Here is a 16,361-nt window from a genome sequence, read left to right as displayed (position 1 = left end):
TAACTGGGAGTCTCGTGAGTGCAAACATCCGAAGATCATGAAAGGTAAGCGATTAATTTTATTGCTTTTCTGGCTTTCGTGACCAATCTACATTGCTGCTAGGTGTTCTTAATGTTTTGTCTAGTGATTGATAAACTCACACAAACGCTTGGATTGCTTTCGCTGTAAAGCATATTTTCAAAATCTGACACGACAGGTGGATTAAAGAGCAATACTTGAGTCAGCAGAGAATATCACAGTAATGCAGCAAGAGGACTGAATCTGAATAGGGCTGCAAGGTCATTATGTAAATGTGGAAAGATGATGGGATTCATGTTTGTATTTCATTAGATGGTGTTTTATTAAAACAGTACGAGTCAGCTCAAGTATTTCAACAAAACACTAAGAAAATACTTTAAGGGTTACAGTATCATAGTACAATGACTTGTATCTATTAGCTTTAGGTACAGTATTTTACCTGCTATATTTTCCCGTGCACCGAGGAGAAAACAGTTAGGTGGAATGTAACATTGTAACATGCAGTTAAGGCAGAATGTAACGTATCAGGTTGTAAACTAAATGTGTTAAATTCAAGTATCAGTTTTAAAACAAAGTCAACTTACATACATAAACAATATTGCCAGTGCTATTTTCTGAGGTCAATAACAGAACATCATTTATTAAAGCTGGAATCCTTAATGGTGAAACAGCCACGTCCATTCACGATATTACAAAAACATTAATGCAAACAACAAACCCTTCCCCCCCCCCCACGGACATCACTGCACACGTGATAGAACAGCCCCTTATGTACCATGCTGCTCTGCACCAAAAACCCTGACAATGTGGCAGCCAATGGCACTGTTTCCCTCTGCTGCGGATTCCATCTTTAAATTAGCTCTTAGAATAAATACAACTAAAAGGATTGGTTTTCTTTGAATTTACAAAAGTAATGTCAAAACAATCAGAGGCAGAAGAAAACATTTCTCAACAACATTTCTCAATAAAAATTCCAGGATGCAATAAATTATAAATAAATATTAAAATAAATAAATAAAAAGTTACATTTAAAATACATTTAAAAGTTTAATTCCAGAAACTATTTCAGCTGATGTCTTATCAGAGCTCAGTGGTCCTTTCTTTCAGAAGTACTGTGGGGTTGACATCGTTGCTCCCCGACTGTGCTGTACTGGAATTGATGGTATTGGATCTATTGTCTTCTACGTCGGGCACATGAAAGGACGCCACAGGGCACGGGCCCTTGACGTTGCTGCACACCAGCCTCTGTAAGGACGCGGTGTTGATGATGTCAAAGCCGACGCTCCCGCCAAAGGTGCTGGGCTTCCAGTACTCTGGTGAGCAAATGGGGTTTCCCATCAGGCCTTTCAGAGAATAGGGGGCACCCATCTCCACCATGGTCTCCCCAAAGATAGCATTGGTTCTGGGCTTTTCCACCAGCAGACCTGGGTAGAGCTCCACAGCATCCACATGCCCATACATCTCCTCCAGCTCTGCAGCCATCTCCTTTTCTCCTGGGAAACACACAGAGAGAAAAGTGTTCCGTTAGTTACTCAACCAGGCTTCTAAAGGAAATGTTAAGTTAGTTACTCTACTCAACCTGGCTTCTAAAGGAAATGTTACGTGACTCTACTCAACCTGGCTTCTAAAGGAAATGTTACGTGACTCTACTCAACCAGGCTTCTAAAGGAAATGTTACGTTAGTTACTCTACTCAACCTGGCTTCTAAAGGAAATGTTACGTGACTCTACTCAACCTGGCTTCTAAAGGAAATGTTACGTTAGTTACTCTACTCAACCTGGCTTCTAAAGGAAATGTTACGTGACTCTACTCAACCTGGCTTCTAAAGGAAATGTTACGTTAGTTACTCTACTCAACCTGGCTTCTAAAGGAAATGTTACGTGACTCAACTCAACCAGGCTTCTAAAGGAAATGTTACGTTAGTTACTCTACTCAACCAGGCTTCTAAAGGAAATGTTACGTTACTCTACTCAACCTGGCTTCTAAAGGAAATGTTACGTTAGTTACTCTACTCAACCAGGCTTCTAAAGGAAATGTTATGTTACTCTACTCAACCTGGCTTCTAAAGGAAATGTTACGTTAGTTACTCTACTCAACCTGGCTTCTAAAGGAAATGTTACGTTACTCTACTCAACCAGGCTTCTAAAGGAAATGTTAGGTTAGTTACTCTACTCAACCTGGCTTCTAAAGGAAATGTTATGTTACTCTACTCAACCTGGCTTCTAAAGGAAATGTTACGTTAATTACTCTACTCAACCAGGCTTCTAAAGGAAATGTTACATTAGTTACTCTACTCAACCTGGCTTCTAAAGGAAATGTTACGTTAGTTACTCTACTCAACCTGGCTTCTAAAGGAAATGTTACGTTAGTTACTCTACTCAACCAGGCTTCTAAAGGAAATGTTACATTAGTTACTCTACTCAACCTGGCTTCTAAAGGAAATGTTAGGTTAGTTACTCTACTCAACCAGGCTTCTAAAGGAAATGTTACGTTAGTTACTCTACTCAACCAGGCTTCTAAAGGAAATGTTACATTAGTTACTCTACTCAACCTGGCTTCTAAAGGAAATGTTACGTTACTCTACTCAACCAGGCTTATAAAGGAAATGTTACGTTAGTTACTCTACTCAACCTGGCTTCTAAAGGAAATGTTACGTTACTCTACTCAACCAGGCTTCTAAAGGAAATGGTACGTTAGTGACTCAACTCAACCAGGCTTCTAAAGGAAATGTTACGTTAGTTACTCTACTCAACCTAGCTTCTAAAGGAAATGTTACGTTAGTTACTCTACTCAACCTGGCTTCTAAAGGAAATGTTACGTTAGTTACTCTACTCAACCTGGCTTCTAAAGGAAATGTTACGTTACTCTACTCAACCAGGCTTCTAAAGGAAATGTTAGGTTAGTTACTCTACTCAACCAGGCTTCTAAAGAAAATGTTACATTAGTTACTCTACTCAACCTGGCTTCTAAAGGAAATGTTACGTTAGTTACTCTACTCAACCTGGCTTCTAAAGGAAATGTTACGTTACTCTACTCAACCAGGCTTCTAAAGGAAATGTTACGTTAGTTACTCTACTCAACCTGGCTTCTAAAGGAAATGTTACGTTACTCTACTCAACCAGGCTTCTAAAGGAAATGTTAGGTTAGTTACTCTACTCAACCAGGCTTCTAAAGGAAATGTTATGTTACTCTACTCAACCTGGCTTCTAAAGGAAATGTTAGGTTAGTTACTCTACTCAACCTGGCTTCTAAAGGAAATGTTACGTTAATCTACTCAACCAGGCTTCTAAAGGAAATGTTAGGTTAGTTACTCTACTCAACCAGGCTTCTAAAGGAAATGTTAGGTTAGTTACTCCACTCAACCAGGCTTCTAAAGGAAATGTTATGTTACTCTACTCAACCTGGCTTCTGAGGGAAATGTTACATTACTCTACTCAACCAAGCTTCTAAAGGAAATGTTACGTTACTCTACTCAGTTTGAGAGCTGTTTCACAAGTATTTAGAGAGTACGTTTGACAGTCTGGATGCAATACAATATACATGGAAACAGATTCAATCTAAAAGTCCTCCAAACATCTCGCTTTTTTACACTGTATCTCTCACACACACAGAAACCCTTCTCGTTAATTCTCACATTCTTATTGAGGCAGTGCAGAGCATGTCAACTCCCCAAACACTCCTCTGTTTAGACCTGACACTCTGCCATCACTAACTGCTTTCTGGAACGAAAGTGCACATCTGTTTGCCCCACTGTACGTTTACTCCAATATAAAACTTACATCCACAGGATCTACTGTATCTGCCCAGGCCAGTTTTATTACTATTTCAAAAAGTTTAAAAAAAAATGTCACAGTTAAAATGCAAATGTGAACTATGATATAGTATCAGTAATAACTAGAGACACCTTTAGTAATTAGAGTTATTTAGTACCAGTCTTAACTGGTTTTAATTATTTCCTGTCCAAACAGGATAGTAGGATGTTACACCTTCTACTGTTAAATGGGAATTACACTAATTCATCACTACATAATAATCTAACTCAATCTCAATGCTTACAGGGTGATCAGTGTTTATGTTATAGCTGTGATGCTAATGGTGGTTCTCTCACCTGTGAGGTCTTCGAAGGAGGTGTATGGCTTCATGGAGAAACGTTTCCTATAGGCGTTGAGGGACTGGTAGCGCATCTGTCTGCTGTTCTCTATGGACTTCAGAGCCACCATCATCACTGCAGGGGGGACGTTACGACCTCCAGCAACCTGAGGACGGACGAGGGGGAGGAAGTAAGTCGACCAGCCTCAAACAACAACGAGTTTCTCTTTATTTTGAATTACTGACATTTCCTCAGGGTAAACACTGAGGTAAAATAGTTGGATTAAGTTTGCTTAAAACACAATAACATGCAACATCATCCACCCATACTTCAGCCACCTCAAGGGGCCACAACACTCAGAGCCCACAACTTAAATCCCACACAGAGAGTCTCTTACCCGTCCAGCGATCTGCTTGGTGAAGGATTCCACCAGGTTGGAGATGCCGTGTGTGGTGACCACGGAGGTGTTGAAGACAAACTGGGGGTAGGAGTAAACCTGCTCCTGGATGTGGAAGGCATCAGGCATCAGTGGGTGCCAGTGGTACAGGGTGTTGAACTCTGATGCGATGCGGTTCTGATACTGGAAACGCTCTTTGAAGAGAAGCTCCGGGTCGAACTTCAGCTTGAAGTGGTAGCCGCTCAGGTGCTGCACATAGTCCTCGATCACAATCTTGATGGTCTCACCTATAAGAAGGAGCAAGGGGAGGGACAATTAGTTAGAGTCTTTTGTTTCGTTATATTATTTATTTCTTCACCTACCCTTTTACAAGATAGAGCAGTTAGAAGTTATTAAAAACCTCCATAAAGTCAATTTTAAAATAATGTCTCAGTGTTATCAATTCTCACCTACCCCTATTTGTATGGTACCACTGAACTGCCGACTCAAGTGACCGACCGAGGTAGCAGCCATTAACACTTAACTATAGAGAAGTTCACGTGAAGGAGAATACCACTCCCTGTGGTCAGACCCATCCAGAGGAAGTGGGTTATACTTTGGTTCATTAGCTCGCAATACAATCAAATATTGGATCTAGATGTCTCTATTTTAGAAACAAAGAACAGCTGTTTGCAAATTCAGCTAACCTACAGTATTTGATGGGCACAAGTTACAATACACAATGTTAATCCAGATACTATGTAAGATCTGACCACATGAGTATAACCACATCATATAATAATGAGCAGCAAGTCCTACACCTCTTTTTTCCACATGCTGTTTGCTGAGACTACTCACCAATGAGAATGAGGCGTGATGTCTGGAAGAGCCTATCATCATCCCAGTCCGGGTGGACCTCCTTCAGGACATCACAGACGCGGTTGTGTTCCCTCAGCCAGATAGTAGCGTACATCATGAGACCAGGCACCAGGCCGAACGCCTCATGGCCCACAGCGAAGCGGTGAGACTCAGGGACATGGGGAGGATAGTGCATATCAGCCCCAACCTCTTTCACTGTAGGTGGGTACACCTCTCCATCCAGCACCTAGAGAGAGCAAAGGTGAGAGAAGAGACCGTCAGCTGGAGCTGTGACAAACAGTATAAATTCAGTGATGTTCAAGGTGGTTGATGGTTGACAAGATCTATTCAGTACCTGAAACTTCAGCTTGCCATCCTTGAAGAGCCGCAGTTTGTGTTGCCTCTCAAGGTTTTCCCCGTAGATGTGACCAAGGTCCACCTGGAAAACAAGCATCGAAATCAGTCACATAGGCCTATATACATACGTCTTCTTTCAGTTAACTCCATCTCTCTGGGTGAAACCATGTTGTATTGTTCAGTGCATGTCTGTTGTGTGCTGTGCTGTGTATTTATGCATACATGTATATACTCTACCCACCCCATGGCCCTTGGCTTTAGTAAATGCCGGCCCCATCTTCTGGTCAGATTTGAAGAACTGATGGGTGAAGTGTTGGGCGAAAAAAGCAAACATCAGGCTGGAACCCTGGGGGTCGGGGATAAATTTCCTCCTGATCAGGAGCTTCTCAGCCAGCATCTTAGCATCAGGTAGCTCTATCTTACCTGCATGGGGGAAATACAATATTTCTGTCAATTTAGAGACGCTCACTTTCAATTTGAGCTTATACCTGGAATGAATTACTAATCAATGGCTAAGTTATAGTGTGATTGTTTTTCTTTATATATCTTTCAAATGAACATTTTGCATGGACACAACCTAACCTGATCCTATGTCCACCAACCCAAAAGCAAACCTCTGTGAGGTAACAGTATCAAAAGGTGTTGCCCGATATCCGCCATTGCAAAATCTCTGTGTTGAAATCAGTGAAACGTCCTTTCTCATTACAATTAGTGTGCTACGATCACTGCATGGGAATGCCAGAAGAATGACGGTGTGGCTCAGTGAGTATGAATTTGTGCTGTGATTTTGCCTCATAGAAAACCTCAGCGAAACAGCCAACTCTAAGCTACAAGGACTGTCAGGCATGTGCATGACGTAATGGAGGTTAGCCAGGTTGTTTTTTTTAAATCTGAGAGAACAGGTTTAGAGAGAGAGAGAGATTACCTACGACTCCCATTGGGGTTGGGCAATCCTTGGGCAGAGGAGGGAGGGTTCGTGTGTAATAGGACAGGTTGGAGTAGGCTTCCCAGCTTTTATAATTATAGTCCGCATTGAAGGTCGGTGGACTGTCGATCAGATGAGAGCGGGCTTGAGAGAGAGGGCGAGAACAAAATTGATTAACATGAACTCAAAATAAACAGGGATGACTTTATATGTTATTGTAACCCTAATTATCAAATAGTTTTGACAATGCAAAACTTCACATCAATAGTTTTGACATTGTCAAATGGCAAGAGAGAAAAGCTAATGAAGACTATGACATTATTGAACTCAACTCACATGTCAGAACATATCTCATGATAGCATCCCTGAGGAATGAAATGCTATTGATGATGTTCCAGAACCCCTTGTAGTTGGTGAGGAGGTAATGCACTGTGTTTGGGCTAGGCTTCAGAGACACTTTAATCCACGTGAGAAATTCAGCTGTCAAATCCAAATAAAAGCATATTAATTAAGTGTCCAGAGAGAAAAGATTGAGTTGTTTTTATGTTGATTTTTATACAGCTATCGATATATATTGAATGTACGTTACGTTGTGTGCAGTTGTGGCCGTAGAATCCGGTGCGTGTGCAGTCGCACTCATAGTCTTCTGAGCCCATGGCAGTACACACGCCGCGGTTCAGGCATGGCTGCGAACAGCAAGGGTTGCCTGCATAGACACATTTTTGGTTAGGTTAGACTGAGTGTAATAAATTATGATCACAAAAACATGTCATTATCTGATCATTTCTATGTACATATAGACCTACATACTGTATCAAATCATTCACATAGATATGCCTATATATCCAAATATAGCCTAGGCTATCAAATCCAAAATATGTTTTTTGATATAGCATAAAAAGAAACTCATAATGCTTCGATAGCTGATTGAAAAATGGTTAGAAAGGTCAATAAACTGTTCATACACATTTTGTTAACACGTTGCACAGATGGTATGTTCAAACGAACACATTTAAACTACATCAAAGTTTAATAACTTATATCTCATCATGTTCTTACCTCCTTCGCAGACAAATATTATGCCCAGAGGCAGAAATAGAAGCGCGGATATGATTCTGTTCATTCCAATGTCTTTTATCGACAGCGCAACTCTGTTTTTCTCTTCCGTTTGAGGTATCCAACTTCTGAGGTTGTGAATGAACGTGTGTGCTTTGAGAACACGTTTTATAATACTTGATGTGGGCGTGAGTTTGACATACCGAGCTATGGGCTCAACCTCTGGTCTTTATTGATAGATTACGATTTAGAATTGACCAGTGGAAATATTTGTAATGAGGATTTAATACCAATTTTGGTAATAATAAACCATCTCAGTCAAACAAATATTTATTAAGCTATAGGAAATAATCAGCAATTACTCACAATTATTCATAGACTTAATGATGGGGAAGAGTGGGGTAAATTGAGACAAAGGGGTAAACTGAGCCAAGACGGTAAATTAAGCTAACCTTGATTCTAGGAAACCATACCCAAAATTAATAATTTGACCAAATATGTAGGAAAAGGTTATCATTTCATAGATTAAGGAAGAAACCACATAGAAAAAGTTGTAAGCAAGTTAGGTCCAAAAAAGTCAAAATAATTTATTGTGGTAGAGGTTTCGTGATGCTTGTTTCTAAACCAAATAGATCATTTTAAGATTGTTCTATACATCCGTTGGGGTCTCTATATATGAGGTCCTAAACCTAGCATGAAAGTTCATCCTTGTAGCTGTGTGGGCTAATATAGTCAAAATGTTAGCCTTAAGGAAAGTTGAGCCAATGGCCTTGGGGTAAATTGAGCCAAAGGTTGAGCCAATTGAAATGTTTTCATCCCAAGCATAATGCAAGGCATTATAGCTGGGATATGAGGGAACAACAAGGCCTGGCCTATGTTAAGAGGGTTATTAAAAACGACTAAGTAATACTCTATACCCGGGGTAAGATGTGCCAACAGACCACTGTAATGTTTACATTAATTCTGATGATTTCCAAGGATACACAACATCCTGAAATATATATAGATATATTTGTTAGAAAGAATACTATATTTCCCTTGGCAAAGTAATGCTGAATTTAAAAAATAAAATAGCTCAACTTACCTCACTCTCCCCTACATGGAACGATAGTAAAGGAGTATTTGATTTAATTTATTTCCTATTGATTTCCACACATTTTTTGCTATTGAGGTTGCAGAATAAATATATATATATTACAGTAATGTGACTGCTGAATTCCGCCCAACTAATGTTATTTCATTGTTTTATGTATTATGTTGCTCATGTTAATCTTACTTTCAATGTCTGAATCTCAATTCTAATCATTTTATTTGTCAACGAATAATGTCCACATTTAATTTATAGGCTCCTCATATTGTCAGACTTTTCAAGTCAATCTTGGTATGGGTGCTTGGGGGGAAATGTAATTCACACTTTGTAGGCCTAATGTAGGCCCCCTCTCTAAATATTATTTTGCAGACCACCAGCCAACATCTACGTCACAACATCAACATCACAACATCAACATCACAACATCTACATCACAACATCAACATCACAACATCAACGTCACAACATCAACTAGCAAATAACCAGTAAACAACCAGTCTTTGCGCGACCTCTCGTGGAGATATTTTACTTGCAGTGATCATACAAGAGTGGGTTGGTATCAGAGAGAGCATACGGAAACTGTACTACCGTTCTCTTAGCAGCAGGAAATGATGATGGCAGAACCAACGCTGTGTTGCAACCACTTTGGAAAAAATTATGCATAATTTGAGGTACTTTTATTTTTAATATTGAATTATTTATACCAGCAGTTCTCTTGAAAGAATACACAAATACGGGTATGTTGAAAGCTATTGTGTATATTTGAAGAAATACACTTTTAATTACACATTAATATATGTTGTTGGAATTACTCAAAAGAGTCTGTAGAATTTACATCTGGTCTCTTGTGCTGGGCAATTGGTTTGACACTGAGTGCTGGTGACTCCTTAAGGCGGGCTTCCCAGCCAAAACAGTTTAGTAGAGTTCGTGCATGTATTATAATGACAGTTTGGGACGTTTTTGTTCGTGTTGGAATTCGGTGAGTTTTTTGTTGTTGGCTATTCTGCATGCAGAATTCTGCAAAAAAATATAATCAGTGTACAACGTAAAACACCAAGTAATGTATGCAGGCCAATACCCGCTAATTATCAAAATCCAGAAAAGAACTGTTAAATTCTACAACCACCTAAAAGGAAGCGATTCCCAAACCTTCCATAACAAAACCATCACCTACAAAGATATGAACCTGGAGAAGAGGCTCTGTTCACAAACACAAACAGACCCCACAGAGCCCCAGGACAGTAACACAATTAGACCCAACCAATTCATGAGAAAACAAAAAGATAATTCCTTGACACATTGGAAAGAATTAACAAAAAACAGAGCAAACTAGAATGCTATTTGGCCCTAAACAGAGAGTACACAGTGGCAGAATACCTGACCACTATGACTGACCCAAACTTAACGAAAGCTTTGACTATGTACAGACTCAGCGAGCATAGCCTTGCTATTGAGAAATGCCACCGTAGGCAGACCTGACTCTCAAGAGAAGACAGGCTATGTGCACACTGCCACAAAATGAGATGGAAACTGAGCTGCACTTCCCAACCCCCTGCCAAATGTATGACCATATTAGAGACACATATTTCCCTCAGATTACACAGATACACAACGATTTTGAAAACAACCCCAATTTTGATAAACTCCCATATCTAATGGGTGAAATACAACAGTGTGCATCACAGCAGCAAGATTTGTGACCTGTTGCCACAAGAAATGGGCAACCAGTGAAGAACAAACACTGTTGTAAATACAACCCATATTTATTTTTATTTATTTTCCCTTTTGTACTATTTGCACATATTATGACATTGGTAATGTCTTCATTATTTTTGAACTTTTGTGAGTTTAATCTTTTCTGTAAATGTTTATTGTTTATTTAACTTTTCTTTATTATTTAGTTAACTTGCTTTGGCCATGTTAACATATGTTTCCCATGCCAATAAAGCCCTTAATTTGAGATGAAACTGAATTGAGTCGAAACAGCAGGTCCTGGACAAGGTAGCACGTCATGTTAAACAGGTCAAGGTTCCATAGCTGCATGCAGAACAGACGAAATTAATTGGCAGTGGTTAGAAGAGACACTACCGAGTAGACTAGCGTCAAACCCACTTTTACCTCAGCATAAAGAATAGTTATTTTACAACCCAATATTGTGAACATACCAGTCAACATTGTATTTGATTAATATCGGTCTTAAACAAAATGTAACCATATTTTTCATAAATATTTGACATTGTTTTCATTAATTCCTTCTTGCATTTACTTATAAGCACAATAAAAAAGACATTGACTAAAATTTAATATATTTTGAATGAGTCATCGACATTGCAATGTTTTGAAATGCGGACTTTTAATCTGAAGGTTTTCTATTACCATACGAATCACGGCATCGTTTGTGCTGCTGGCAGAACCAAGCTGGAAGTAGGGTTGTACTTGTAGAAATGATTGCGTACATACGTCGCATACCAACATTTCACATTTCAAATGTTTTTAGTCGTATGTACGGGATACACATGGTATACACCGTCCAACTAAATGCTTACTTGCATGTTCCTTCTGCACAATGCAACAATAATAAAAGATAAGAATATGAAGATAAAGTAAATGGCTCAGTAGAAAAGAAATTGAAACATCCGCAGGTTGCATCATACTTTTCTTAGGGATTTTCTGCAAGTCTTCCTACTTTCATGGGCAGCCTTTGAGGTCAGATAAGTAGCGAACAATGTCTCTGATACAACCCATGCGCCAAATTTCAGTTTTCGATTAGTCTCCCCATAAATTCTGACTTCCTAAATTACCAAAGCTTAAAGTTGAGTTCCGCTGCGAAGTGTGTACGTTTTTCGAGAGGCGGTGTTTAGCACCTCCTCCGGCTCATCGTATACCGTATACAGTGGAGCCATACTTCAGGCGGTGATGACATATTTCCTAGGATTTATGAGCTGATATTGTTCTCAAGGTAGGTGGACACATAACTGTCATTCCTCAGTGTTGCATGTTTGTTAGAATACAAACACGTAAAGCCTGTTCTGTATGTTGGTGTAGCCTTTTTAACTTTGGACACTGCGCTTTTCGAGATTGCTGTGCGAGGTGGTGTGTCGAGTCAGTGTATTAACGTGATGATGTTTCCGTAAGCGGCAAGTCAACGGCAGTACATTGCCTTATTAGACCACTATAGAATTCGATTATTATTCGATCAGAACCGGAAATATATTATTCTAATTTTCAAATGATTGTGTTAACTTCAACAAGAATAGACTAGCCTAAATCAACAAGTAAGATATTTTAGCTTTAAAAAGTTTATTAACACTTTCACATGTTAAACTCTCATTTGAAAGACATTATGCAACTCATCATCAACTTATCAATTCCACTGAAGATATTTGGCAAATGTAGGTTATTAAGAATTATATGGATTGGTGCATAATTTGTTTTCATTGCTGTGTCATGCCATGTAAAATGTTATTATTTTCCCTTCGCTTTTGTTATTACATTCATTTGATGCAGTCAACGTGTCCAGCCATTGTCTATGAGCAGAGGATACCTTATTGTATAGTAATAGCACAAGTGTTACAACATTGCAATTAAGCCTGTTGATTACAGGTATGCCTAAGTCCATGGCCTTGCGTTTAGGATCATCACAATTCAGTCATTGAATTGACTTTTGAATGAATAACCATTGTTGTAATTTCATTCTAATTTAATGATGAGACCAGATAGTTAAGTACATTGGCACAGCTTTCTTGTACCAAAAGAACCAAAAGTCCATTCAGTGGTCAGGCCAAGCTGTCTGTGTTCCTGTCCAATCCACTCAGTGGTCAGGCCAAGCTGTCTGTGTTCCTGTCAAATCCACTCAGTGGTCAGGCCAAGCTGTCTGTGTTCCTGTCCAATCCACTCAGTGGTCAGGCCAAGCTGTCTGTGTTCCTGTCCAATCCACTCAGTGGTCAGGCCAAGCTGTCTGTGTTCCTGTCCAATCCACTCAGTGGTCAGGCCAGACTGTCTGTGTTCCTGTCCAATCCACTCAGTGGTCAGGCCAAGCTGTCTGTGTTCCTGTCCAATCCACTCAGTGGTCAGGCCAAGCTGTCTGTGTTCCTGTCCAATCCACTCAGTGGTCAGGCCAAGCTGTCTGTGTTCCTGTCCAATCCATTCAGTGGTCAGGCCAAGCTGTCTGTGTTCCTGTCCAATCCACTCAGTGGTCAGGCCAGACTGTCTGTGTTCCTGTCCAATCCACTCAGTGGTCAGGCCAAGCTGTCTGTGTTCCTGTCCAATCCACTCAGTGGTCAGGCCAAGCTGTCTGTGTTCCTGTCCAATCCACTCAGTGGTCAGGCCAAGCTGTCTGTGTTCCTGTCCAATCCACTCAGTGGTCAGGCCAAGCTGTCTGTGTTCCTGTCCAATCCACTCAGTGGTCAGGCCAAGCTGTCTGTGTTCCTGTCCAATCCACTCAGTGGTCAGGCCAAGCTGTCTGTGTTCCTGTCCAATCCACTCAGTGTTCAGGCCTAGCTGTCTGTGTTCCTGTCCAATCGACTCAGTGGTCAGGCCAAGCTGTCTGTGTTCCTGTCCAATCCACTCAGTGTTCAGGCCAAGCTGTCTGTGTTCCTGTCCAATCCACTCAGCTCTTATTGCTTTGCGGATGGATCGTTCAGAAATGTGGAACACATGCAGGTCACCACGTCACAGCCCAAATAGGCTCATTCAGAACTTGGACCATCCATTCAAACTACGTGACCAGCACTGCGAACACACAACCACACTACGTGCATGAACTCCTCACAGAAATGCTGCGCTTTGTTGAACAACTGAGAGGAGCCTCAGAGCCACACTGGGCTTGTGGTCTACTGTAATACAAACACACACACACACACACACCACACACCACACACCACACACACACACACACACACACACACACACACACACACACACACACACACACACACACACACACACACACACAACACACACAAATTATTAGGCTGTGGTAGCATCTCTCACTTCGCTGAGTCACACAGGCCTCTATCTCTCTCACACACACACGCACACGCACGCACACACACACACACACACACACACACACACACACACACACACACACACACACACACACACACACACACACACACACACACACACACACACACACACACACACACACACACACACACACACACACACACACAGGCCTATCTCAGTCTTGTGGCTTCAGTACATCCCCTCTCCCTGGTCCTACACTCACTACAGTAGCTGATAACCAGTTATTTCAGTAGCTGATAACCAGTTATAACCAGTTATTTCAAGTTATTAGTATTTTATATCATCACTGTTTCAAACAGTTTCACTCACCAGCAATGTGTCATTGGACTTGGACAGTATACAACTGTCAAGCAAAGCTATTGTTTCACTAACTCTGCCACAAGTTACCATATGTCATATCTGTCTTTCCACACCATCCCTTACATTATGATGCTCTGTGTGTCCCCAGTCTGTAGATTCTACCCAGTGTTCCTGGAGGATCTTCTTAAGTTCAAGGACACATTTGGAGACTCTGGACAGAGACTCTCCTCCTACAGTAGCTGACACCAACTCTCCCACCAGCCAACCATGTCTTCCATAGACCCCTACCAGTACATTATTGTAAGTCCACACATGTCCGGTTACATTCAAATTGTTAGGTATTTACTATACTGCATGTTTTGCATACATTTACTTGGTATTTTGGTAGTGTAACAAACAGCTTCTTACAGCTTCACCTTAAGGCCAGAGAGTCATGTGCTCCAGTAAGAAATAACCTACTACTCTAGATAAGACTATCTTTGGCCACATAGTGTTTCTGATAAAGCAGTATTACTTCAGTAGAAAACCTTATATTTGTTTGGTCTCAATCTATCAACATTAGATTAGTGGGCAGCTCTGTTCTCACTACAGTTCTCTTCTCACTCATTCCTGAGTGGTACAGCGGTCTAAGGCACTGCATCTCAGTGCTTGAGGCGTCACTACAGACACCCTGGTTCAAATCCAGACTGTATCACAACCGGCCGTGATTGGGAGTCCCATAGGGCGGCGCACAATTGGCCCAGCGTTGTCTGGGTTTGGCCGGTGTAGGCCGTCATTGTAAATAAGACTTTGTTCTCAATTGACTTGCCTGGTTAAAAAATAAAAAAACACTACAGCTCTCTTCTCACTACAGCTGTCTTCTCACTACAGCTCTCTTCTCACTACAGCTGTCTTCTCAGTACAGCTGTCTTCTCAGTACAGCTGTCTTCTCACTACAGCTCTCTTCTCACTACAGCTGTCTTCTCAGTACAGCTGTCTTCTCAGTACAGCTGTCTTCTCAGTACAGTTCTCAAGGCTAGGGGTATGCCTAGTGTTCATCATGATAAAGAAGGTGTAGGGTGGCCCAGCCCCTGAAGTGACTCAGAACAACTGTATGCAAGAATTTCCTTTCTGTTGTCTTAGGAATTCAACATTCTATGTGTTATCTCACCAACCCCATCTTGTCACACCTCTGGGTAGCAGAGGTTCAGTTGTCTCTACGTCTTGTAGGTTTGACATCTGATTGGAAGTTAACTCAACATGGTGTTGGTCAACAACTCAGATTCTTTATCTACACATGATCAGATGTTATAAAGACTCTTAGATTTCCTCTTTCTCTTTTTTGTTCCTGACCTACACTGGTTAGATACATACACTGTTTCCTTCTCTCTCCACCCCAGGGTCTCTTGGGGTATGGCCTTTCAGGTCATGACTTCTCTCTCCACCCCAGGGTCTCTTGGAGCTTCCTACTTCCGGCGCCGAAAAGAGATGGCTGCCTCGCTTCGTGTTCCTTGGAAAATATGCAGTATTTTGTTTTTTTACGTGTTATTTCTTACATCGGTACCCCGGGTAATCTTAGGTTTCATTACATACAGTCGGGAGGAACTACTGAACATACGATTAACGTCAACTCATCATCGTTCCTACCAGGAATATGACTTTCCCGAAACGGATCCAGTGTTTTGCCTTCCACACAATACAATGGATCTGATCCCAGCCGGCGACCCTGTGCGACGCCGAAAAAGGGGAAAACGTGGCGGTCTCGTGGTCAGGCTTCGGAGACGGGCACATCGCGCTCCACTCCCTAGCATACTACTCGCCAATGTCCAGTCTCTTGACAATAAGGTTGATGAAATCCGAGCACGGGTAGCATTCCAGAGAGACATCAGGGATTGCAACGTGCTCTGCTTCACGGAAACATGGCTAACTCAAGGGACGCTAACGGAGTCGGTGCAGCCAGCTGGTTTCTTCATGCATCGCGCCGACAGAAACAAACATCTTTCCGGTAAGAAGAGGGGCGGGGGGGTATGCCTTATGATTAACGAGAAGTGGTGTGATCATCATAACAACACACAAGAACTCAAGTCGTTCTGTTCACCTGATCTAGAACTCCTCACAATCAAATGTCGACCGCATTATCTACCAAGGGAATTCTCGTCAATCATAATCACAGCCGTATACATTCCCCCCCAAGCAGACACATCGATGGCCCTGAACGAACTTTATCTGACTCTTTGTAAACTGGAAACCACACACCCTGAGGCTGCATTCATCGTAGCTG

At 41.2% G+C, this 16,361-nt stretch overlaps 2 protein-coding genes across 3 annotated transcripts in view; one reads left to right on the top strand and one right to left on the bottom strand.

Annotated features, from left to right (window-relative positions):
- Window positions 1-315: 315 nt before the first annotated feature.
- Window positions 316-7,979, bottom strand: ptgs2b (prostaglandin-endoperoxide synthase 2b). The gene is made up of 10 exons (XM_071346353.1): window positions 7,684-7,979; window positions 7,214-7,330; window positions 6,961-7,104; window positions 6,625-6,768; window positions 5,941-6,122; window positions 5,698-5,781; window positions 5,343-5,589; window positions 4,506-4,792; window positions 4,127-4,274; window positions 316-1,511 (listed from the first exon to the last, which is right to left on the bottom strand). The coding sequence occupies exons 1-10, from the start codon at window positions 7,745-7,747 to the stop codon at window positions 1,099-1,101; spliced, it is 1,830 nt and encodes a 609-aa protein (XP_071202454.1). The 5' UTR covers window positions 7,748-7,979; the 3' UTR covers window positions 316-1,098.
- Window positions 7,980-11,203: 3,224 nt separating this feature from the next.
- Window positions 11,204-16,361, top strand: part of pla2g4ab (phospholipase A2, group IVAb (cytosolic, calcium-dependent)) — a 48,505-nt gene continuing 43,347 nt past the window's right edge. Inside the window, exons 1-2 of one of the 2 annotated variants that reach the window (XM_071346351.1) lie at window positions 11,204-11,729; window positions 14,250-14,401. In XM_071346351.1, the coding sequence (XP_071202452.1) occupies window positions 14,369-14,401 (33 nt within the window). In that variant the 5' untranslated portion in view covers window positions 11,204-11,729; window positions 14,250-14,368. The remainder of the gene's footprint in view (window positions 11,730-14,249; window positions 14,402-16,361) is intronic. The other variant, XM_071346352.1, reaches the window with a different exon arrangement.

This window comes from Salvelinus alpinus, chromosome 16, assembly GCF_045679555.1.
Source record: "Salvelinus alpinus chromosome 16, SLU_Salpinus.1, whole genome shotgun sequence".
NCBI lineage: Eukaryota > Metazoa > Chordata > Actinopteri > Salmoniformes > Salmonidae > Salvelinus > Salvelinus alpinus.
Note: the sequence above shows the minus strand (reverse complement) of the source record. Positions and strands in the feature narration are given on the sequence as shown.

Coding starts and splice junctions, on each gene's coding strand:
- ptgs2b (XM_071346353.1), bottom strand. CDS start 7,747: ATGAACAGAATCATATCCGCGCTTCTATTTCTGCCTCTGGGCATAATA. Junction 5,782..5,940: donor CTAAAGCCAAGGGCCATGGG/GTGGGTAGAGTA, acceptor CTTGTTTTCCAG/GTGGACCTTGGTCACATCTA. Junction 4,275..4,505: donor CCAAGCAGATCGCTGGACGG/GTAAGAGACTCT, acceptor GTCCGTCCTCAG/GTTGCTGGAGGTCGTAACGT.